The sequence below is a fragment of the Phyllobates terribilis genome, unplaced genomic scaffold (genome assembly GCF_046119375.1).
Source record: "Phyllobates terribilis strain yellow unplaced genomic scaffold, ASM4611937v1 Scaffold_8__6_contigs__length_399053987, whole genome shotgun sequence".
NCBI lineage: Eukaryota > Metazoa > Chordata > Amphibia > Anura > Dendrobatidae > Phyllobates > Phyllobates terribilis.
In genome coordinates this window covers 250,337,191-250,363,647 of record NW_027362768.1, presented here as the reverse complement: position 1 = coordinate 250,363,647, position 26,457 = coordinate 250,337,191, and the positions used below count along the sequence as shown (strand labels likewise).

The following is a 26,457-nucleotide window of genomic DNA, read 5'->3' as shown; positions in this document are numbered from 1 at the left end:
TTTGGGTGTTGACTAGTTGACATGTTTGCTTGGCACCTGACAAAGACCATCTGGTCTGCGATTCATATACAGTACAGACCAAAAGTTTGGACACACTTTCTCATTTAAAGATTTTTCTGTATTTTCATGACTTTGAAAATTGTACATTCACACTGAAGGCATCAAAACTATGAATTAACACATGTGGAATTATATACTTAACAAAAAAGTGTGAAACAACTGAAAATATGTCTTATATTCTAGGTTCTTCAAAGTAGCCACCTTTTGCTTTGATGACTGCTTTGCACACTCTTGGCATTCTCTTGATGAGCTTAGAGGTAGTCACCGGAAATGGTTTTCACTTCACAGGTGTGCCCTGTCAGGTTTAATAAGTGGGATTTCTTGCCTTATAAATGGGGTTGGGACCATCATTTGTGTTGTGCAGAAGTCATGTGGATACACAGCTGATAGTCCCACTGAATAGACTGTTAGAATTTGTATTATGGCAAGAAAAAAGCAGCTAAGTAAAGAAAAACGAGTGGCCATCATTACTTTAAGAAATGAAGGTCAGTCCGAAAAATTGGGAAAACTTTGAAAGTTTTCAGCATACTTTGAAAGTTTCAGCATACTGAACCAGTCCCTAAGTGCAGTTGCAAAAACCATCAAGCGCTGCAAAGAAACTGGCTCACATGAGGACCGCCCCAGGAAAGGAAGACCAAGAGTCACCTCTGCTTCTGAGGATAAGTTTATCCAAGTCACCAGCCTCAGAAATCGCAGGTTAACAGCAGCTCAGATTAGAGACCAGGTCAATGCCACACAGAGTTCTAGCAGCAGACACATCTCTTCAACAACTGTTAACCCTAGAACGCATACCTGGGGCCTCGCAGGCCCACCCTGTTAATTGTTTTCTATTTTCTGCAAGATTACTTTAGTTAGAATTTTGAAACTCTACGTATTCCTCAGGTATATAGTTGTTTGTCTTTTTCAGTTGGTCATTTATTTTTATGTTACAGGCATTTTCGGTATAACAACTCTTTTTTGAAAATACCCATTTTTATGGTCATGCATTCTAGGATTAAGAGGAGACTTTGTGCAGCAGGCCTTCATGGTAAAATAGCTGCTAGGAAACCACTGCTAAGGACAGGCAACAAGCAGAAGAGACTTGTTTGGGCTAAAGAACACAAGGAATGGACATTAGACCAGTGGAAATCTGTGCTTTGGTCTGATGAGTCCAAATTTGAGATCTTTGGTTCCAACCACCGTGTCTTTGTGCGACGCAGAAAAGGTGAACGGATGGACTCTACATGCCTGGTACCCACCGTGAAGCATGGAGGAGGAGGTGTGATGGTGTGAGGGTGCTTTGCTGGTGACACTGTTGGGGATTTATTCAAAATTGAAGGCATACTGAACCAGCATGGCTACCACAGCATCTTGCAGCGGCATGCTATTCCATCCGGTTTGCGTTTAGCTGGACCATCATTTATTTTTCAACAGGACAATGACCCCAAACTCACCTCCAGGCTGTGTAAGGGCTATTTGACCAAGGAGGAGAGTTATGGGGTGCTACGCCAGATGACCTGGTCTCCACAGTCACCAGACCTGAACCCAATCAAGATGGTTTGGGGTGAGCTGGACCGCAGAGTGAAGGCAAAAGGGCCAACAAGTGCTAAGCATCTCTGGGAACTCCTTCAAGATTGTTGGAAGACAATTTCCGGTGACTACCTCTTGAAGCTTATCAAGAGAATGCCAAGAGTGTGCAAAGCAGTCATCAAAGCAAAAGGTGGCTACTTTGAAGAACCTAGAATATAAGACATATTTTCAGTTGTTTCACACTTTTTTGTTAAGTATATAATTCCACATGTGCTAATTCATAGTTTTGATGCCTTCAGTGTGAATGTACAATTTTTATTGTCTAGAAAATACAGAAAAATCTTTAAATGAGAAGGTGTGTCCAAACTTTTGGTCTGTACTGTACATGTCTTTACAAGTATTGTGCAAATTAGAAGGAGAAACACCGGCACACTGTTCTTTAGAAAAAATTGTGTACTTGAGGAAGGGACTCGTTGTCCAGACTTATTGAGGTAGGAACTTCAGCACCACAAAAGGAAACAAGACTCTTATATTTTTTTTTATTTTGATCCGTCAAGGAGTCAAAAACAGATATAGTTCAACGTTGCGACCAGAAGCAGTCTTTGTCAAAGACATATGTTAGGCAGAAATCTAGTAGAGCAATAACGTAAATCTTAAGATCACTTTCATGTAAAGGAGGACCTGTGAGGAGCAGGAGCCGGGAATCAGGAAATGTCACACATGAAACAGCGCTGAAGGGCGCCATGGACCACCATTTGTCTGACCTGCAAAATGAAACAACATAATTTAGTGCAACCAACATTATAGATGGCATAACTAATACATTTATCCCCTCCACAAAAATTGTAGTTTACTGAAAGCAACAACAGGCAACCTGTTACAAATAGGACTTGTAGGTATCGCATTGGCTGAGATCATTGTATCTGCAGGTGCTCTTCTTCCCAATAACACTGCATTCACAGGACTTCACAGAAATTACAGTACTTTTCTCTCTACATCAACTCACAGCACAATGGAGCAATGGAATAATACAATATAACATTATATAAAAGAAAGAGGGGTATTGAGCTCACCACGCTGGAAGGCGTGACTGCTGAGGTTGGAAGCACGGTGGTGGGTGCCAATCCCGCTGGTGAAGCACAACTGACATGCAAAAAAAAGAGGATTGTTTACACCACATTAAAAAAAAAGAGGATTGTATTCGGCACATCCATCCAGCGATAAAATTCAAGAATTTTTATTAAGTATTCATTGAAAACGATTTAATTAAAAACAAAACCTGACGCGTTTCTGGCGCACATAGGCGCCCTTTTTCATGGGATATAGAAATAAAAGCAAAAGCTGAATGTATCAAGTAAGGTGAATGGAAGCATGAACCAATCTAAAAATACAAAAGAAAAAAGCGATATCAGACATAATCAATAAATATAAAAAAATAATTTTTCTAATTAATTCCATTTGGATATTTGGTGTTAATGTGCAAGATTTAAAAAGCTTCACACAAAGCAAGGTGCTTCTGCCAATTACTTACTGTCACCTTTTCAATATCATAAAATTAAAAGTGTAACATACATGCACCTACAGTAATGTTTGAATAAAAAAATGCGAGTCAAACATGAAAAAATTGTGACATAATAAATAATCCAGAGCCAAAAGAATTGTTGAATTGTTTTAAACCCGACGAATAAGAACTGTAACAGTCCAAATGATGTTGTATGGATACTCTGGCTAATGAATGGTGATTGATAGAATAAAGGTTAATGACATCAGCTTTAATAAAAGAAAAATCCTGTTGCCACCGAAATTCATCAAAAACCTCAAGGATAGATGATGTTGCCCGGAGATAACCAGGAGTCCTAACAACTAGGAGTTTTACCCCTTTACCCCAGGCCATTTTCAAAATAGATTGGGCATTTCTGAATGTGTCGATACCAAATATGTATATTTTTGATTTTTTTATTGTTTTATTTTGAATGGGGCAAAAGGGGGGTGATTTGAACTTTTTATATATATTTTTTATTTTTTTAAAAGCATTTTTTTTTTACTTTTTACATGCTTCAATTGTCTCCTTAGGAGACTTGAAGGTGCAATCATCTGATCGCTTGTTCAGCCCTGCTATGTGTAGCAGAATCGATCATCTGCTATGAGCGCTGGCCCTGGGATGGCGCTCATAGCAGATCAGCAATAACAACCACAGGGGTCTCCTGCAGATCCCGGGTTGTCGTGCCAACGCATCGGCGCCCCGCGATAATGTGGCAGGGACGCCGAAGGGCTGAACTAGTGACATGCATCCGGTTTGTGTGAGTTAAATGCTGCTGTCAGAGATTGACAGCGGTATTTAACTAGTTAACAGCCGTGGGTGGATTGCGATTCCACCCATGGCTATTAAGGGCACATGTCAGCTGATCAAATCAGCCAAAGCCTGCATCAAAGGAGGAGACACGACATATAACGTAACTATACGTCATATTTCATGAACGGCTTAAGATTCTCATTGAGCCACGCACTCAAACTCTCATTTAGGGATCCAATGTCTGAAATAATAGGTTGTAATGGAAATGGAAAATCCCTTCATGTGTTTTTGGCAATCCATGGAAGATAGGTTATCTGATAATAACCACTTTTGAATTTTAGTGTTAATGGCTCCCAAAAAAACACCTTCCTCCAAACATTTGCATAGTGTACACTTGAAAGAAATGATAGGGTCAGATAAAAGCGGTCTGTAAGTGTATTGTCACGTAAAATTGACCATACTTGTTTAAAATAAAGGGATGTATCTAAGACGACCACACAGCCCGCCGTATCTGATTGACGTATGGTGAGATTGTGATTATGTTGATTACGTTTCATTACAGTGCAGAATGCAACATTGACTTCTTCATCAGCAGTGACTCACATCACAGAGTCCATTGCATAGAATGCCGTATATGCAATAAACACTATATCAGTTGCACGACTAGAAAATTAAAAAAAGAGAATTGCTATTGCTTATTAATAATAAGAACAGCACCTATTCGGGTGCAGCCAAACATTTCACCACAGTACACAAAGGTGATATGTCACACTCTTTATGGTATTGAAAAGGTGACACGCCCGGTGCAAGGAGGTAATTGGCAGAAGCACCTTGCTTTGCTTGAAGCTTTTTGGATCTTGTACATTAATACCAAATATCCAAATGGAATTAATTAGAAAAATGATTTGTTTTATATTTATTGATTATGTCTGATGTGGCTTTTTTCATTGCATTATTAGATGCTTCCATTCACCTTACTTGATACATGCCGCTTTTGCTTCTGTAATGCTATTTTGTTTTCCTTGCAGTGATTGGTTTCTTGTGAATTTAAATATTCATTTCTATATCCTATGATTTAGGGCGCCTGCGTGCGTTAGAAACGCGTCAGGTTTTGTTTTTAATGGATACTTAATTCTTCAATATAACATTATAACAGTCTACAGGACATACCTTCTTTTTTGTCATTTTTTACAGGCTATAGTTCATCCATTTTGCATGGTTATAATATTGTTTGTGCATACTAGTCCACATTCACATATACATATTTCACCTGTCATACAGTAAAATCCTAAAACTAACATTTATTTACTTTTAGGATGGAATGACCTTTGAAGAGAGAACATATGATGGTGGAAGGTTTGCCTCAGTGGAGGTGTCTGAAAAGCCATTTGATGAGGCAACAAAAGAATCTGTTCTTAAGCTCCTAAAATATGTTGGAGGCTCCAATGATAAGGGTAAATTAAAATATAAGTGTTCTATTTTGAAATAATCAAATCTTTTGAAATTCGAATTTGCCAGGGTGTAAGAATTTTTTTTTTAAATCACATTCTTAGCTGTGTTATTGATGTTTTCTTACACTACTCAGTCCATTGCCATTGACATTCTTTAACCATGTATTTTGTATGCTATATTTAACTTTTTTTTTTCTGATGTCATTTTATTTATTTTTCATCAAATAATTTTTATTGAGATTTAAAAATAGTATTAATATTAGGAGGGATGCGAGGTAAGAGGGAAGATTAATGGAAGAGGGTGAGGGGGTAAACGGGGGAAAAATAGGAGAAAATAAGTGGGGAATAAACCAAACAATATAAATACAAGCAATACATATAAGTCACTAAGAATTAATACTTGCATAATAAAGTAAGCAATGTTTTAGAGTACTATAATTGTTATATGAATATTGTTAAAGTATTCCTATAGAAAACAAAAACATACATTGCTTAATCTAAGAACTCTAAAGTTTCCGGCCTTATTGTTTACCATAAAATGACGGCAATGACTTTGAAGGAAACTTTTTGTTCCAGAGATCACATCTATTGCAGTATTGTTGGAGAGTATTGTTTTTTACCACATACTATATATTTAACTTTTGACCATCTTTTCAACCCAAATTCAAATCTTGACAATAAAGACGTAACAAGAAATGTTAGTCAGGTACATGTACAGAAAGCAAATTGTGGCAGCAGGTCAAAGTATAGTTGTGTGTGTGGTTGTCAAATTGGACAAGTAAATCAAGTGTGCATAAACATAAATGCAGAGTTAAATGCCTGTTTAAAAAAATGTTTTTCTATTTTTTTAAACAAAATTCAACCCCTTTGTCAAAATAATGTAGTAAAAAATGCTAGGAAGTTACGCATTGTGCTCGATCGGCTCACTTAGTTGCACATAAAGGTACATAGGAACACTGTCTCTTTAAATCTTCTGCTGGGCTTATTAAGAGTGCTGTATAAACCACAGCAATTTTAGCAAAAACAACCACGGCCTTCCCGACCTAACAGGAAAAACTAAACATAACATATGACACAGACCTTGTTGCTACGGGTAACTGCCCGCTTCAGGAACAAACAACCCAGGGTTTGTCTTTACTTTACATGACAAAACAGCTCAGAGCTTTCACCTCCAGGCCCACCCCACACACAAATGCTCTAAAAAGCTGGATTTTGTCCTCTGACCTCCTCCCTCTCTATAGGTGTTTAATCAGCCTAGCACTAAAGATGGCTGATTAACTCTTTGTGTGCTGGAACCTTTTTCCTATGTTAAATTACTGGAGCTAACAATCTAAGTGTTACACATCTTCCCTCCAGTACTTTGCCAGTGACTTTGTCACATATCCCACCCACCTGCCCAAAGCCTTAGGTTTCGGTACCTTCAGTCACCAAACAGGGAAGTCTAAACTGGGCATCTGTGTTGACGTGCAGCTTGCCAGGCCTGTCTTCCACATGAAAGATGAAGACCTGTAGCCCGTGACATCTCCAGCAAATTACATCCTCCGATGAGGGCCTTGGCATGACCTCTGCTGCCCCCTTGGTTTCTGAACGCCCCACCCTGTTTTTAACTTCCGCCTCCCAGTATGGAATGGGTTGCCTCCCCACGGACCCGTCAAACGCCTGATACCTTTCAACCAGTCTGACCAAGTCATCAGAGTTCCAGGGATCTCCCTGAGCAATCCAAGTCTGCATCGAGCTCAGGAGAGAGTGCACCAACCGGTCCATTACAACTCGCTCCACCATCTGCGCTGGTGTAGAGGACTCCTGCTGTAACCACTTTTGAATGAAGTGCAGCAGATCAGACACTTGGGAGCGAGGGGGTTTGTCACGGTGATATGCCCAGTGGTGGACCCATTGTGCCCTAACAGACATTGTCACCCCCAAGTGCGCCAAAATTTCTGTTTTCAATTTTTCATATTCTTTGGCGTTCTGTAAGGCCAAATCATAGTAGGCTCTTTGTGTCTCCCCCGTTTATTATGGCGCCAGAACTTCCGCCCACTGCTCTGGCGCGAGTTTCTCTCTATCGGCGACCCTTTCAAAAACGATTAAAAAGGCCTTTATGTCATCACCTGGTGTCTTTTTCTGCAAGGCTCTACTCACCGCCTTCCGGACAGAGAAATCATCAGCTGACATTGGATTCGGAGCTGCCACTGTGCCACGAACCGCCTCTGTGAGCACATCAATCTGCTGCTGCTGTTGTCGGCTCTGCTGATGGTACTGTTGTTGCTGCTGTTGGAGCTGCTGCAGCTGTTGCATAAGCAGCTTACTTGTCTCCTGTTGTACCATCTGTTGCTGCTCCCTCTGCTGCTGCAGCTGTTCTCTGTGCTGCTGCAGCTGTTGCAAGTGTTGCTGGTGCTGGCTTTGGACCAGGTGCTTGATCAGCTTCTCCATTTTGTCTGACCGATGTTCCATTCTCCCAGCCACTTTCACCCAGGACATGCAGTCTGACCACAGCTGTCACTCTTGCTTCCTGGGGATCTTGCCCGCACTTCTAACAACAACTATGCTAGATCGGCTCACTTAGTTGCACATAGAGGTACACAGGAACACTGTCTCTTTAAATCTTCTGCTGGGTTTATTAAGAGTGCTGCATAAACCACAGCAATTTTAGCAAAAACAACCATGGCCTTCCTGGCCTAACATAAAAAACAAAACTTGTTGCTATGAGTAACCGCTCTCTTCAGGAACAAACAACCCAAGGTTTGTCTTTTCTTCACATGACAAAACAACTCAGAGCTTTCGCCTCCAGGCCCAACCCACACACAAATGCTCTAAAGGCTGTGAATTTTATCCTCTGACCTCCTCCCTTTCTACAGGTGTTTAATCACCTTAGCACTAAATGTGACTGATTAACCCCTTCATGTGCTGGAACTTTTTTCTTACGTTAAATTACTGGAGCTAACAATCTCAGTGCTACACATCTCCCCTCCAGTACTTTGCCAGTGACTTTATCACACCATCCTAAAATCCAGCACCTGCAACAAGGCACTGTATTGGTGTGACATGCACATATGTAAAATTTGACTAGTAAAACAAATGTGAAAACATTTTTGGGGCAACACACATATTTTGGGAGTAAAACAGTTGCAGTTAAATAATTTAATTGTTTGCAAATTTTCTTTTGTATTAAAAAAAAAACAATTATTCTTCCTTGACCAAAGGGATTGCACATAAAATGCAAAAGCTATAATTTTTTTTCGGTAAAAAGTATGGCTTGCTGCTTTCTGGTTAATTAAGAATGATAAAAATGTGTAATTGTAATTCAAATGCAGCAGAACAAATGTCGACTATATTATATTGCTGATGAATTAATTACACTGAGATCAGTACTGCTTCTGGAATTGAATCTGTGTATTTTTTGCAGACTACTGCCTAGAGTATTTGTCCAATGTTTTAGATATTATTCTTTCTATCTGTATAGCTGAGCTGTGAGCTCTGACATCCTCTCACAATCCTAAATCACCATAAAAATGGCTGGTTCATTCCCTGTGTAAGGGGGAGGACAAGAGAGAAGACAAGTACAGTTAATGCCTGAGTAACTGCAAGTTAACACCGCCATTTGCTGCTCAATGACGAAAGTGAAAGTAAAGAACGAATTATAGTAGTAGGAACCCCAAGAGTGGAAGTGCATGCTCCCAGGAAAAAGATTGAAGATGATGTCAGGCCAAGTGATACGTGTATCACAGTTACTAACTATAAAAGGCCTGGCCGGGCCAAGAAGGGGAGAGTTGGCACCAGAACCTGTACCAGTAAGGTTGTGTTGCTGCGAGGTGGGCTTACAGCCACAATCGCCACAAAAGGGTCTGAGAGTGGTCAGATGCCAGAGAAGGCCTGAGCTGTGAGGAAGATCCATGAACAGCGCCAGTCAAAGTCCGTGACCAATGCCAGTAGAAGACCGTAAATAGCGCCAGTAGAAAACCGTGACCAGATATGAACCAGGCTCGGGAGATGATCCGGCTGTAGCAGAGGACCATTCATGTGGGCCGTTACTTCCCGCAGAGCGTTCACATATTGGGTAACCGTCTCTTCCTCTCTCTGGACCCGATGAAAGAAGCAAATGCGCAAATTACCTAAATCGGTCGTGTCACCGTGCATGTCCTCTACAATCCTGATCACCTTATCTAACATATTACGGTCTTGTGGTTGTCTGAACATGACCGTCTGTCAGGCTTCTCCATCCAAAGTCAACAAGGCTAACTCTGCTTGTAAGTAAGGTGTCAGAGGGTGCATATGTAAAATATTTTTTAGGTGTTCAATCCAGTCATTAAATTGTCACCAGTAAACTTTGGTATGTTTCTAAGCATAGTTCCGAGGGGACGGCTGCCCCCCTGTGGACTCATTTACCGACTTATCTGCCATTTCTGCACTTGAGTGTTGCATCTTGCCGACTACGCAATATGTGAGCAGGTTACTTGGATGCAACAGCGCAGACAATGAGAAGACAGTGATACTTAATGAACACTATATATTTGACTAATACAGAAAGGAAGTCTATCAGTGTGTGTGTATATATACATACATACATACATACATACATATATACATGCATACATACAAGTACTATGTTATTGGTAACAGTATCAAGGTCAATACAGTTATGACACTATCAGAACACAGCAATGACTGGTAATTCCCGCTAAACCGCAAGTCCTAGATATGCAAGTCACTGGGTATACAGTGTGCTCTTCACACTGGCCGTCTTCTTTCCCTGAAGCGCGGCCTCAACCCATACCCTGTACCATACGTCTGTGCTGGTAGTAACGGCCCACAGGAACAGTCCTCTGCTGCAGCCGGATCGTCTCCCGAGCCTGGTTTGGATCTGGTCATGGTCATCTACTGGAGCTGCTTACGGTCTTCTAATGGCGCTGCTTACAGTCTTCTACTGGTGCTGGTCACGGACCTCTACTGGCGCTGGTCATGGATCTTCCTCACATCTCAGGTCTTTTCCGGCATCTGACCGCCCTCAAACCCCCTTTTGTGGCGATGGTGGCTGTAAGCCCACCTTGCAGCCACACGACCTGCCTGGCACAAGTTGTCGTGTCAACTCTCCCCTTCTCGGTCCGGACAGGCCATTTATAATTAGTAAGTGCGACACAGATGTCACTTGACCCGGCGTCATCTTCAATCTCTTCCCCGAGAACATGCACTTTCACTCTTGGGGTTCCTACTACTATAATTCAGTCTTTACTTTCACTTTTGCCTTTGACCAACAGATGGCAGTGTTCACTTGCAGTTACTCGGTTATGCATCAACTGTACTCGTCTACTCTCTTGTGCACCTCTCAGCTTTTATACAGGCTATCATAGAGTCTCCTGATTGGCTGCACTATACCATGTGATGTGATAGCTGAAAGTTTTTTTTGGCTGCCGCAACATTGCAATAACAGGTGATCAAAACATCATATCTTACCCCAAAATGATATCAGTAAAAATGTCAGCTCAGGGCGCAAAAAATAAGCCCTCACACAGCCCAGATCCTGAAAAATGAAAATGGATAATAATGTAATAATGCATATAAAGTAATAATGCTCCCTGTACAAAATGAACGATCACAGTACTCTGAGTGCCCCTATACCAATAATGCTTCTTAAGTGGCCACCTAACATCTCAATATGTCCCCTGAGTCCCCCAATGTACAGCTCTTCTATATACGAATGATGGGCCCACAGCTCCCCTATACATAGTATGATAGTAACATAGTAACATAGTTTTTAAGGTTGAAGGAAGACTAAGTCCATCTAGTTCAACCCATAGCCTAACATGTTGATCCAGAGGAAGGCAAAAAAAAAAACATGTGGCAAACACTAAGCTCCACATTGGGGAGAAAAATTCCTTCCCGACTCCTTACGACAATCAGACTAGTTCCCTGGATCAACGTCCTATCAAGGAATCTAGTATATATAACCTGTAATATTATACTTTTCAAGAAAGGCATCCATGCCCTTCTTAAATTTTAGTAGTGAATCACTCATTACAACATCATGAGGCAGAGAGTTCCATAGTCTCACTGCTCTTTCAGTAAAGAATCCCCATCTGTGATTATGATTAAACCTTTCCTCCTGATGTAGAAGATGCCCCTTGTCCCCGTCTCTGGCCTCAGAGTAAAATGATCAGTAGACAAGTCTTTGTACTGTCCCCTCATATACTTGTACATAGTAATAAGTTCACCCCTAAGCTTCGTTTTTCCACAGTAAATAACCCCAAGTGTAATAACCTGTCTTGGTATTGCAGACCCCCCAGTCCTCTAATAAGCTTGGTCGCTCTTCTCTGCACCCTCTCTAGTTCAGCTATGTCTTTCTTATACACTGGAGACCAGAACTGTACACAGTATTCTAAGTGTGGTCGCACTAGTGACTTGTATAGAGGTAAAATTATGTTCTCCTCATGAGCATCTATGCCTCTTTTAATGCATCCCATTATTTTATTTGCCTTTGCAGCAGCTGCCTGACGCTGGCCACTGAACGTGAGCTTGTCGTCCACCAATACACTCAGGTCTTTTTCAGTTACAGTTTTGCCCAGTGTTTTACAATTAAGCATATAATTATACATTTTATTTCATCTGCCCAAGTGCATTACCTTACATTTATCCCCATTAAAGCTCATTTGCCATTTATCAGCCCAAGCTTTTAGTTTACATAGATCCTCCTGTAATATAAAATTGTCCTCCTCTGTATTGATTACCCTGCAGAGTTTAGTGTCATCTGCAAATATTGAAATATTACTCTGTATGCCCCCTACAAGGTCATTAATAAATATCTTAAAAAGAAGGGGGCCCAATACTGACCCCTGTGGTACCCCACTGTTAACTGAGACCCAGTCTGAGTGTTTTCCATTAATAACCACCCTTTGTTTCCTATCACTGAGCCAATTCTTAACCCACATACATATATTTTCCCCTATCCCCATTGTTCTCATTTTATGTATCAACCTTTTGTGTGGAGCCGTATCAAAAGCTTTTGAAAAGTCCATATACACAACATCCACTGCATTTCCTTGGTCCAGTCTGGAACTTGCCTCCTCATAAAAACTGATCAGATTAGTTTGACAGGAACGGTCCCTTGTAAACCCATGTTGATATTGGGTCATGAGGTTATTCTTCTTCAGATGCTCTAGTATAGCATCTCTTAGGAAACCCTCCAGGATTTTACCGACAGTAGAGGTTAAGCTTACTGGCCTATAATTTCCAAGTTCAGTTTTTGTCCCCTTTTTGAATATTGGCACCACATTTGCTATACACCAGTCCTGTGGTACAGACCCTGTTATTATGGAATCTTTAAAGATTAAAAGTAATGGTCTATCTGTGACGTTACTTAATTCCTGCAGTACTCGCGTGTGTAACCCATCCGGGCCCGGGGATTTGTCAACTTTAGTGATTTTTAGACGCCGCCGTACTTCCTGCTGGGTTAAGCCAGTGACATTTAATGGAGAATTTTTGTTATCACTAATCATGTTTTCTGTCATGCTATTTTCTTGTGTAAATACGGTTGAAAAAAAATCATTTAGCATATTGGCTTTTACCTCATCCTCATCCACCATTTCACCCAGACTATTTTTAAGGGGGCCAACACTATTATTTTTTAGTTTTTTACTATTTATGTAGTTAAAGAATATTTTGGGGTTATTTTTACTTTCTTTGGCAATGATTCTCTCTGCCTCAATCTTTGCTGCCTTGATTTGGTTTTTACAGAATTTATTTAATTTTCTATATTTATTTAATGCCTCATCACTACCTACTTGCTTTAGTTCTCTAAATGCTTTCTTTTTCTCACTTATTGCGCCCCTTCCAGCTCTATTTAGCCATAGTGGTTTCCTCCTATCTCTAGCATGTTTATTCCCATAGGGTATATATTGTGCACAGGTCCTATTCAGGATGCTAATAAATGTCTCCCATTTGCTTTGTGTAGCTTTATGTCTCAGGATATCGTCCCAGTTTATTGCACTAAGATCATCTCTCAACCGTTGGAAATTTGCCTTCCTGAAGTTTAGTGTCCTTGTAACCCCTCTACTACACATCTTATTAAAGGTTACATGAAAACGTATTATTTTGTGATCACTATTACCCAAGTGACCCCCAACTCGTATATTTGATATGCGGTCTGGCCTATTGGTTAATATTAGGTCTAGCAGTGCCCCCCTTCTTGTTGGGTCCTGAACCAGTTGTGAAAGGTAATTGTCTGTCATAATTGTCAAAGACCTATTACCTTTGCTTGAACTACAGGTTTCTGTCCCCCAATGTATTTCAGGGTAGTTGAAGTCCCCCATAATAATGACATCTCCTTGGGTCGCTGCTTCATCTATTTGCTTTACGAGGATATTCTCCGCTGCTTCCATTATTTTTGGAGACTTATAACAAACCCCTATCAGTAATTTTTTTTTTTCCCCTCCCCTTATCTCCTCCCACAGTTCCTCTATACACAATATGTTGTTCCCACAACTTCCCTATTCACAGTAGAATGGACCCACAGCTCCCCTATAAACAGTAAAATGGGCCCACAGCTCTGATATACCCATTATGATGGGCCCACAGCCCCCCTACACATAGTATGATGTCCCCACTGCTCCCTAAAACACAGTATAATGACCACCACAATAGCTTCAAACTGTATAATGGCCCCCACATTAGCCCCAAAACTGTATAATGGCCCCCACATTAGCTCCCAAACTGTATAATGTCCCCCACATTACTCCCCATACTGTATAATGGCCCCTGAATTAGTCCCCAAGCTGTATAATTGCACTGAAATTAGCTCACATTGTATAATAGACCCCACATTAGTCCCCAAGCTGTATAATCTCCCCCACATTAGTCCCCAAGCTGTATAATGGCCCCCACATTAGTCCCCAAGCTGTATAATCTCCCCCACATTAGTCCCCAAGCTGTATAATGGCCCCCACATTAGTTCCCAAGCTGTACAATGGCCCCACATTAGTCCTCAAGCTTTATAATGGGCCCTGCATTATGCATTAGTCCCCAAGGTGCATAATGTCCCCCATATTAGTCCTCAAGCTGTATAATGGCCTCTGCATTATTCCCCAAGCTGTATAATTGGCCCGTGCATTAATCATAAATCTGAATAATGGTCCCTGCATTAGTCCTCAAGCTGTATAATAGCTCATGTATTAGTCCCCAAGCTGTATAATGGCCCCCACATTAGCTCACACACTGTATAATGGCCCCTGCATTAGTCCCCACACTGTATAATGGCCCCTGCATTAGTTCCCAAGCTGTACAATGGCCCCACATTAATCCTCAAGCTTTATAATGAGCCCTGCATTATGCATTAGTCCCCAAGGTGCATAATGTCCACCACATTAGTCCTCAAGCTGTATAATGGCCTCTGCATTATTCCCCAAACTGTATAATGGTTCCTGCATTAATCATAAATCTGAATAATGGTCCCTGCATTATTCCTCAAGCTGTATAATAGTCCCTGCATTAGTCCCCACGCTGTATAATGGCCCCAACATTAGTCCTCAAACTGTATAATAGCTCCTGTATTAGTCCCCAAGCTGTGTAATGGCTCCCACATTAGTCCTCAAGCTGTATAATGGCTCCTGCATTAGTCCCCAAGCTGTATAATGGCCCCTGCATTAGTTCCCAAGCTATATAATGGCCCCTGCATTAGACCCTATTTTGTTACATTCCAACCTGTGTTTATATATTTTTTTTAATCTGATTTGTGTGTGATGCATCAGCACTACATAATCTAAGTTGGTGAAGTGAAGTGAAAAAAATCTAGGCATACATACATTAAATTTATGGAATTAAAAAACTAAAAATTGGCATGTGCATATGTATGCACACCTTTTGCGATGAAGCCCTTACAAATTTCTGGTGCAAGCAATTACTTTCATGAGTCACATTAAAGGGGTTGTCCAGGTTTTCTGTATAATTTCTGTGTGTATATAAGCTGCAGAATGCTGACAGTTTGTAATATACTCCCTGTCAGCATTCTGCATGGTGACCTAGATAGCACACCTAGTCATGTGAGCAGCTATCTCCTGATTCTGGAGGAGCTGCTCACTCCCCAACTAGAGTTTTCTTGTCTGGTAGAGACAAAACAATGATGGGGGTGGTGGAGAGGACAATGATGAAGGTGGAGAGGACAATGATGGAGGTGGGGGAGAACAATGATGGGGTAGGGGAGAGGAGAATGATGGAGGTAGGGGAGAGCAATGATGGGGGTGGTGGAGAGGACAGTGATGGAAGTGGGGGAGAACAATGATGGGGTGGTGGAGAGGACAATGATGAAAGTCCGGGAGAACAATGATAAGGGTGGTGGAGAGAACAATGATGGAGGTGGGGAGAACAATGATGGGGTGGTGGAGAGGACAGTGATGGAGGTGGGAGATAACAATGATGGAGGTGGGGGAGAGGACAGTGAGGGGGTGAGGGAGATGACAATGATGGGGGTGGGTGAAAGGACAATGATGGGGGTGGGTGAAAGGACAATGATGGATGTGGGGGAGAGTGGGAGAGAACAATGATAGGGTTGGGGAGAGGACAATGATGGGGTGGGGGAGAGGACAATGATGGGGGTGGGGGATCGGACAATGATGGATGTGTGGGGTAGGGGAGAGGACAATGATGGGGGTGGGGGAGAGGACAATGAGGGGGGGAGAGGAAGATGTTAGATATGGATGTAAAATGAATTGGGTGGTGGAGAAGGGTGCTAAGTCACTGATAGCGCCCTCCCCCATTATTACACTATCAGGGATTTAAACATTTTTGGGGAGTGGGAGAGGAGGTTGTAAGTTGCATAGTGTTAGAACTCTCCTGTTAGGTTTTTTCTATTATGCTGGTCACATGACCGTTTTTGCCTATTTAATCCTGCTCCGCCCTTCTGGCCTTGCTGGACTTCATTGTAATTTCTACTCTTAAGCTAGCCAGGTGCTTTGTTACCTTTCTCAGTCAGTTTAGCTAGGTCTTTTGACCTCTATGTTGTTTGTTTGTCTTTTTACTGCTACAATTTCTGCTAGGAGGTGTCCATCTTTCGCCCAGTCCCTAGTTCTTGTAGGGATCCCTCCCTCACATCTATAGGTCTTCGTTCAGACTAGCTGAGGACTTTAGCGGGTCTGATCGCAGGATCAGGTTCCCCGTTACATCGTAGGGATCTAGCTTAGTTCTATTGTAGGGACAGATCTCCTGTCTTTCCTTAGTGCTTGTAGCAGATCATAACAGTAAGTCCAGCCCAAAAAAATTCTCTAAAGAAAGACCTCCAGTTTCCATCATGGTGTCGGTTCAGGATTTGGCTCAACGTCTGCTGGGACTCTCTCTGGAGGTGGACGAGCTCCAACAACACGTGAGTAGCTGTTCTGGAGCACATTTTGTGGAGCCAAAGGTACGATTGCCTGATTTATTTTTTGGCTAACAACAAGATTTTTTTTCCTTTAAAAATGCTTGTTTATTGTATTTTCTTTGAGACCCAGATCCTCTGGCGATGAATCACAGCGCACAGGGTTCATAATGTCACTTTTGCGCAAAGAACCTCAGGGATGGGCCTTTTCTCTCCAACCTAGTGATCCGTGCTTTAGATCAGTGGATAGTTTTTTTTCTGCTTTGGGGTTGTTGTATGATGATCCTGATCGTGTCTCATCAGCTGAGACGGAATTGAGACATTTGAGGCAGGGATCAGGTAATGTGGAAAATTATTGTACTCACTTCCGTCGGTGGTCTGCTCAGGTGGGGTGGAACGATTCAGCTCTGAAAAGTTAGTTTCTTGCTGGGCTAGGTGAAAGGGTTAAGGATCTGCTGATTGCTTATCCTACACCTGGAAACTTGCAGGAGGCAATGCAATTAGCGATACGAGTGGACAGGAGACTGCGTGCAAGGGTTAATGAGAGTAAATCCTCTGCTATGTCAGCTCCGAGTCTTGTGAGGGTCTGTACTGACACTGGAGAGCCGATGGAGATTGGGCGATGTTACCCCGCTCTCAGGAAAAAAGACCGCAGGTTTTCTGAAGGTTTGTGCTTTTAATGCGGCAAGTCTGACCATTTCATTAAGAACTGTGTGCTTCGTATGAATAAAGATAAAAAAAAGGTCAGTTACGCCCGTATAGCTTGTTTAAACACTAAGGGTGTATTTCTTTCTGCTACTACCGCAGCTCAGGAAGAATTAATTGAATTTCGGGTATTTGTGGATTGTGGTTCAACTCTGAATGTGATTGATGGGGGATTCTTGGAAAAACTTAATTTAAAACCCAAACCTTTGTCATCCCCTATTGCCGTGGTTTCTGTCGATGGCTCTCCCTTGAAATGTGTTACTCACAAGGTTTATGAATTTCCCCTCACTATTAGTGGTATTCACCAAGAAAATTTGGATTTGGTGGTATTAAATAATTTTCCTTCTCCAGTAGTTTTGGGGTTGCCCTGGTTAAAATTGCTCAATCCTGTACTGGATTGGTCTACCAATGAAATTAAGTCCTGGAGCCCTAAGTGTTATGACAAGTGTTGTAACGGGCGCATTGCTGCTGTGGATAAAGGGGAATTACCTGTACCTATTCAGGATTTTTGGAAAGTTTTGTACCATTGAATTTGTCCCTGGAGCGACTCTTCCTAAAAGTCGTTTATTTAATCTGAATATTCCTGAGAGAAAGGCTTTGGAGGAATACATACAGACGAGCTTGGCCGTCATATCAGACCCTCTAAGTCACCTGTGGCTGTTGGATTTTTTTTTGTTAAAAAAAAGGATGGCTATTTACGTCCTTGTTTGGACTTTCGCGAGATTAATAAAATTACTGTACGCAATCCCTACCCACTGCCATTGATTCCTGATTTGTTTAACCAGTTAGTGGGGGCCAAGTGGTTCTCTGAAATTGATCTCTGGGGGGCATACAATTTGTTGCGCATGAAGGAGGGTGATGAATGGAAGACTGCTTTTAACACTCCTGTGGGTCATTTTGAGAATTTGGTTATGCCTTTTGGTCTTACCAATGCACCAGCATTTTTTCAGAATCTTATTAATGACATCCTTAGACCTTTGATCGGCAAAAATGTGGTTGTGTATTTGGATGACCTTTTGATTTATTCGCCTGACCTGGAGTCTCATTGGCAGAGCGTACTTGAGGTATTGCAGTTATTGATTGACAATTCGCTTTTTGCTAAGCTGGAGAAATGTGAGTTCGCTGTACAGAGAATTAGTTTTTTGGGCTACATTATCTCCAGCGAGGGCTTTGAGATGGACCCGGTGAAAGTTCAAGCTGTGCAGGAATGGCCTAGGCCTATTGGTTTGAAATCAATACAGAGGTTTTTGGGTTTCGCCAATTATTACAGAAAATTCATTAAAAAATTTTCTATTATTGTTAAACCACTGACCGATCTCACCAGGAAAGGTTCTAATACGGTTCAGTGGACTACTGAGGCCATTGAAGCTTTTGTGTTTCTAAAGGAGAGGTTCAGCTCTGCCCCCATCCTTATGCAGCCTGATGTGACTAAGTCTTTTTTGGTTGAGGTTGATGCTTCTTCTGTGGGGTCGGTGCGGTGTTATCTCAGGAAAACAAGGATGGAGTACATCCCTGTGCCTTTTTTTCTAAAAAATTTTCTGAGACTGAACTTAATTACGATATTGGTAATCGGGAATTGCTGGCTATTAAACTCGCATTTGAACACTGGCGTCATCTCTTGGAAGGTGCTGATTTTCCCATTCAGGTTTTCACTGATCATAAAAATCTGATCTATCTTGATGCTGCCAAGCGCTTGAATGCCCATCAGGCTAGGTGGGCACTTTTTTTTTCGCGGTTTAATTTTTCCGTTACTTACATCCCGGGTACCAAGAATGTTAAAGCTGATGCTTTGTCTCGCAGCTTTTCTCCCATGGTCGGTGCTGAGGAGGAGGAGAGCATTTTACAAGAAGGTGTTGTGATTGCTGCATTGGACTCCGTTTTGGAAGATGAGATTCTTAAAGCACAGGAGAATGCACCATCTAACACTCCCCATGGGAGGTTGTTTGTGCCTAGGACCTTTAGGAGAGATTTGTTTGTCGAGTGTCATGAGTCTCGGTTGGCAGGTCATCCTGGAATTTCTGACACCAAGAGACTTGTGGGTCGCAGTTTTTGGTGGCCTGGATGGCAGAAGGAGGTCATTAAGTGGGTGCGTCAATGTACTGTGTGTGCTAGATCTAAGTCTTCACATACTCCTGCTGCGGGGTTGCTTTGCCCTCTGGAGGTTCCTATTGCACCTTGGACACATCTGGCTATGGACTTTATTACTGACCTTCCCCCCTCTGAGGGTTTCACGGTCATCTGGGTGGTCGTGGACCGTTTTAGCAAGATGTGTCACTTGGTTCCTTTCCTCAAACTGCCCTGCGCTAAGACACTCGCTAAGGCCTTTGTCAAGGAGATTGTCAGACTCCATGGTGTTCCTACTGACATTGTTTCTGATAGGGGACCTCAGTTCGTGGCTCGTTTTTGGCATGCCTTTTGTGACAGGTTGGGAGTTCATTTGTCATTTTCATCTGGATATCATCCTGAGTCTAATGGCCAGACAGAAAGGAAGAACCAGGATGTTGAGCAGTTCTTGCGTTGTTTTGTGGCAGACAATCAAGAGGGGTGGTCTGAGTTTCTGCCGCTTGCTGAATTTGCTCTTAACAGCCATACATCCTCTTCTGTTGGGTGTTCGCCTTTTTTTTGGTGTTCTGGGAGACATCCGTCTTTTGGGTTATTCTCCAAATTGGTATCGGCTGTGCCTGAGGAGGAGAGTTTTTCCGGTGATTTGGAAAGAGTTTGGACGGATGTGCGTGGTAATCTTCAGGAGGCTAACAAAAAATCTAAGAGGTACTTTGATAGGAAACGTCAAGAGGTTTTGTTTATGGTTGGTGACATGGTTTGGTTGTCCTCTAAGAATCTGCGGTTGAGGATTCCTTCTAAAAAATTGGGTCCCAAGTTTGTAGGGCCCTTTAAGGTGCTTCAGGTAGTTAACCAATCTGCTGTTAGGTTGGAGGTTCCTACCTCCTGGAAGATTAATCCGGTGTTTCATGTTTCTCTATTGAAAAAAGCTTATGTATCAGATAGAGACGCCACTGCCACTGTTCCTCCGGTGGTGGAGGACGGGGAATATGAAATTTCCCGCATCCTTAATTTGAGACGGTATAGAGGGAGTTTACAGTATCTCGTCGCTTGGAAGGGTTTCGGTCCCGAGGATAACTCATGGGTGAGGGCAGATGATGTTTCTGCTTTGAGACTTGTCAGAGCGTTTCACAAGAGGTTTCCTGATAAGCCTGGGCCTAGGGGATCCGGAGGATCCTCATAGAAGAGGGGGTACTGTTAGAACTCTCCTGTTAGGTTTTTTCTATTATGCTGGTCACATGACCGTTTTTGCCTATTTAATCCTGCTCCGCCCTTCTGGCCTTGCTGGACTTCATTGTAATTTCTACTCTTAAGCTAGCCAGGTGCTTTGTTACCTTTCTCAGTCAGTTCAGCTAGGTCTTTTGACCTCTATGTTCTATGGAGGTGTCCATCTTTCTAACAGTCCCTAGTTCTTGTAGGGATCCCTCCCTCACATCTATTGGTCTTCGTTCAGACTAGCTGAGGACTTTAGCGGGTCTGATCGCAGGATCAGGTTCCCCGTTACATCGTAGGGATCTAGCTTAGTTCTATTGTAGGGACAGATCTCCTGTCTTTCCTTCGTGCTTGTAGCAGATCATAACACATAGGACACTTTATAATAAATTGAAAGGTGGGAGAAGACGCTATCAGGGACTTGTAATGAATTGGAAGGTGGCGGAGGATGTTAAGTACCTGATAATGTCTACTCCAACCCTCAAATTCATTATGATGCTGTCAATGACTTATAATGAATGGAGGGGACAGGACAGGGAATAAGGCTTTGTGCACATGACTCGCCCCCTGGGCCGTGGGGTACCCGGAACCGGGCTTCTGTACGATGCTGGGGGTAGTAGCGGCAACCCGATCCCGTGCCTCAGGGTGGTCAGACCAAATTGTGGCAGTCTATTTATCAGTGTTTTGAATGTCCGACTACGCCACCCGTGGATTGCGGTCAGGGATAACCGCCGCTGCAAGGCAGACTGCTGAGGCTGGTGTTGGTGTGCAGCACAGGGGTAGGATAACTCCTAACAGGAAGAGTGTAGCCTCAAGGCAGTGTAGGTGGATGCTGAGGGTGATAGTGCAGGCCGCAATAGTAAGAGTTCAGAGTCCGCTTCAAACAGTCCAGGGTCTTTATTGTAGGTATTATTAATGACCCAACAGTGGTACCGGTTAGGAATGGGCCTGGGTGTCTGAGAGCATTCGGGCGAGCCCCACTGGTCAGGGTGAGTGTGTAGGCCTACCGTTCTCTCTATGCTCTTTCTGACTATCCCCCTCTTCGTGGTGTAATAGCCCACGTCCCTGAGCTGGCCTTGTACTTCTCGCCCGTATGGCTTGCAACTTGGGTTCCTTTTACCTTTGGCCTCTCTTGGCCTTGCTGGTCCCTTCTGTTGTGGCGGAGCCTCCGGGCTTCTTAGTCCAAAGGACATGAAATACCTCGCGGGTTGTTTCTCTGCTGTGGGACTTAGAGTCTTTACAACCTCGGACCACAATGTCCAGTTAGATTAATTCTTTGCCAGGACCGGCTCTCGTCGCCTCTGTCCCTGGCCTGCAGTTCCTCCTCTGCCTCACGGACTCCTCAGCTGCTGCTGACCTGTCCCTTCCTCTAAGGAACCCTTCTGGTCACTTCAGAAGTGGGTTCTGGTCTCCCTAACCCTGCCTCAGTTCCAGCTTTTATAGGGCAGCCTGCTCCCCCTACTGGCCTGGGACAGGAGGTGCTGCATGCTAATTGTCCCTAACCAGGGAACCTCCCTTCTGCTCTCAGACACAGCCTTTAATATTTGTGGCATCCAGGCCTGGGGTGACACACACACGTTCAGGATTCGCACGAGAAAATGTCCTAATGTGTTGGCAGGAAGAACGCTGCATAAAATAATTTTTTTCCATGTTTTTGACATGTTTTTGTTTCGTATTTTCCCCCACTCATTAGTACGGGTGAAATACGCTGCAAGAGTTGACATTATGCAGATTTTAATCTGCTGCAAATCTGCAAGGAAAAAATAAGCAATGTGTGCATGAGACTTCAGGAATCTCATTGACTTTGCTTGTACGGTAAAACCTTGCATATTCTCCGTGTGCACATAGCCTTACAGTTAATTGGGGAGAGTCACATAGACTGAATCATTTATATTTATTTGGCAGCGAAGATTATAGTTAGTGTTGTTGGCACAGTGCTGTTTATCACTTTATATTTTGATATACCGTATGTATTGATAGTATATTAATGGTGGGGTAAATATCTGTATTCAGGGGCGCAATGCGGGGGAGACAGATGTATGTATACAATGTATGAGATCTTGCTATTTTCAGGGCTGTGGTGATCATTGTGACAAGATGGCTGGAAGATGTCGACATGAAGGTCTGACCAGGTAGAGAAGAAACAGTAGAAAACGACTAATCAGATGAGACGTCAGCAGTAAGTACCTGGATGTACTGTAAATATTATTCCGTATCTGGACTGTATGACTTGGTGTGATAATGTTGTTTGTAAAATCCCTTAGGCCACGTTCTCACATTCATGTCATATGTCCGTGTGCTGCCTGATTTTTCTTTTCGGAAGGCACACGGACTCGAAGAGTTTTATAGGACCATTCACACATCCGTGAAAATCACGGATCTGAGAATGAGATTCGTGAGGGTCAGAGAATGTTTTGTTCTGATCCAATTTTGAGAATCAGAATAGGACATGCTCAATGCATCTGTAAAAGTGGGCAGCTCACAGACACTGCACATGGATACAGGAATGTAATATATATTGTACTCACTTATTATGTATAGCTCCGTCCTTAGTTACATGCAATGCTATGCGTTATACCAGCAATCAGAGTAATAAAAGTTAAAGTCCCATAGATGGACTAAGTAAAAAGGTTTTTAAAAAATGTAAAAATATTTTTTTTAAAAATCACAAAATTAAAATATATATATTTAACCACTAAATATCTATATGTATGGAAAAAATGACCCGACCTACAAAACTACACTAGTTAACCCCTTTAGGGAATACTGTAAAAGAATTAAATAAAAAAAAGTGGCAAAAAGCTATGCTTTTTCTTCACAACGCCAAACAAAAATTGCAATAAAACGCGATCAAAAACATTGAATGTAAATAAAAATTAATAAAAGGAAATTGCAATGTGTGCTGTGGTCTCACATCTAAAACATAATATAAAACTGAGTATACAAGTCAATAAAATCCCTACTTGCTAACTGATGAACTTGAGTTCCAGTTGTCTGAAATGTGAATTAATACTGTATGTCCGTACTGAACAGTGTTTCAATGTGCTCCCAGGCTTTCCTGCTGCTGATTAATAGTTTCAGTTCAGATGATCCAGAAAGAAAGAGGCAAAGGGAGTATTATGTGACCAAATGCTCTCTATTGAGAGACTCTTAAGTGTGGCTTGGAAGACTCTCAGTATAGCTTAGAAAAGTCAATCCTGTATCTCCTAGTGTTTGAGTGGCGCTCCGACCGGCAGTAAAGCAGCAAGATGAGAGCAAACTGCTCCGTGATTTGTGACGTCACCAAACTACAGAAAGGTCCACAGAGCACAAGGAAGCTGATTGTCCTACACTTTTCAAAGGCATCATCCTGCTTCCTCAGGGATTGAGCTTCCTCTGTGTCCGGTAAGTAGAGAGCAGTTCCCTCAGACTTATTGTTAACCCCTAATACACTATTTTAGATCCACTGCATAAAAACAATAATTCTATTTCACTGTTAAGTCTTCCAAGCCATACCCAGAGTTTCACAAATTTGTAAATAAAAATGGTATCACTGAAAATGCCATCTTGTCCCGCAAAAAAACAAGCCATCATACTCCTCCGTCAGCGGGAAATAAAAAAGTTATAGCTCTCAGAATAAAGCGATGCAAAAATAATTATTTTTTCTATATTGTGTAAAAGCGGAAAAACATAAAAAAATAATATAAATGTGTTATTGCTGTAATCGTACTGACCCGAACAAGCCTTCACATGACTCTGTCAGCAGAAATATCGAAAAATTATAGCTCTCAAAATATGGCGATGCAAAAACTTTTTTTTGCAATAAAAAGCATCTTTTAATGTGTGACAGCAGGTAAACATAGAAAAACTAAACTGGTATTGCTGTAATTGCACTGACCCGAAGAACAAAGTCGCCTAATCACTTATACGAGGAGCGGCCTAAAAAAATAAATCCAATTCTTGACCTGCTGTTTTGTTCATTCTGCCTCCCAAAGATTGCAGTAAAGCTCGTCTCACATTTATCCTGCGCTCTGTGCTGAGTACTTACACCAGGGTTTCCATGTAAATCTCTGAAATACAAGATTTAGACAGAACCCCAATAATGAGGCAGATGGGGACACTTTGGACTCTGTCTGTCCTATGATTCAGCGGTTCATGTGCATAAAAATGCGATTAGCCACAGTTTTGTGCACCTCTGAAAAGATGGACACCGCTGAGCAGAGACCAGACGCATTCCAGAGTAACGCTGCTGCCTCATTATAGTGAATGGATCCTTTAGGGGTTTCATCTGAATCACGTCATTCAGAGATTTAGATGGAAACCCCAATGTAAGTGCTCAGCGTACGGCGCAGGAAAAGCGTGATCCAATATGTTATGTAAAATGTTCCCAACAAAAACTTCAACTCAATCCACAAAAAAAACAAGTTCCCCCTCAGGTCCGTCATCTGTTACCGGAAATATTGGAGGCTTCCACGTTATTGGTAGCACAAATTCTTTGGAAAAGCACTATGGCTCCTCGCCATAATAAATCCAGTGAATTCTGCACTCCCAGAGCCTAATGCCCCTCTCCCTTCTGAGCCCCACAGTGTGCCTAAACCACATTGTCACGCAAGGTGAGGGAAAGAGTAAGTGCACAACGACGGGAAGAGGGGGAGGAAGCCCAAACACTAGGGAAAGGGGGAGTCGAGACCCCTATGCAGATCTGACAATACCCTGACTCCCCTAATGTCCCTAAATAGGTCCCACACCTATAACCGAGCAGGAAACCTAGTCCCTGACTGCCCCTAGTGATAGGCCCTTAGTAGGGAGGGGACGTTGTCAAGGGTGTGTCAGAGGTGACAGACAGTCGCCCTGCAGTGTGTTGCAGGAGATCTCTACGTTTGGAAATGCAGACAGTTTCTTAGATAAGAGGCTGTCTTTAGGACTAAGCAGCTACCTCTCTCTTGCTAATTAGCTCTCTGGCCTGGGTGTATATATACCTGGTGTGTCTGAGAGGGAGTCGCCGGCTATATCCATTTCTACTTGTGAACTTAGCAGGAGCAATACTTCGTCCTCTCTGGAGCTTGAGGCTGTGTGCTTATTTGGAGTTCATCTAAAGCTAAGCCATTTCCCCTGTTTTGTCCACCCTTGTTGTCTATAGAGTTTAGTGGCAGTTGACTAGTGTTCATCTCCTTCCATCCCTAGCCGTATCCATATGCCAGGGAGAGTAGGGCGAGGCACACGTGCGGCGATTGCTGAGGAGGCAATATATTGACAATAGCTGAGACAGGGTGACGCTAGACCAGACTAGGAGGTCTCCACTTCCCCCCTTTCCCTAGTGTCTGGGCTCCCTTTCCCTTTTCCCTCTGTGTTGCACTAAGTCTTCCCCACACCTGGCGTGACAGACGTGGTGAGCACTAGTCAGTCCCCACTGCAACTAAAGACAAACAGATAAACAAACACGGGAATACACATAGCTTGAGAAGACACCAGAGAGATCACGCCAACTCTCCTCCAAGGGAACTCCAAGAAGACACTAGCCAACTACTAGTACTTCAGGCCTGGACAGAGGAAAATAGAGCTATCACCGGCGACTCTCTGGAGAGACTGAAGGTATTTAAACACCCAGCAAGGGTGCTAGGTCCTAGAGGGAGAAGAGGATATCACTACACTACAGAGATGAAAAGATCAAGAAAGTGCCTGAGGAGCCAAGCGCAATGACCTTGTACAGCTGGATCCAGAACAACTGTCTGTCACACCTGACACACCCGTGACACACATTTAGCGTCCACATGTTTGCCATTTCTGTAGCGATGAGAGCCCACTTAATTTACTGGGTCCATTCTCTCCAGAAGCATGAGCTGGGCACAATG

General features: G+C 42.6%; 1 protein-coding gene across 1 annotated transcript in view; it reads left to right on the top strand.

Annotated features, from left to right (window-relative positions):
- HEBP1 (heme binding protein 1) overlaps positions 1-26,457 on the top strand; it is a 92,654-nt gene that overhangs the window by 51,910 nt on the left and 14,287 nt on the right. The window contains exon 2 of the mRNA XM_073644139.1: positions 5,178-5,316. Within this exon, the coding sequence (XP_073500240.1) occupies positions 5,178-5,316 (139 nt within the window). The remainder of the gene's footprint in view (positions 1-5,177; positions 5,317-26,457) is intronic.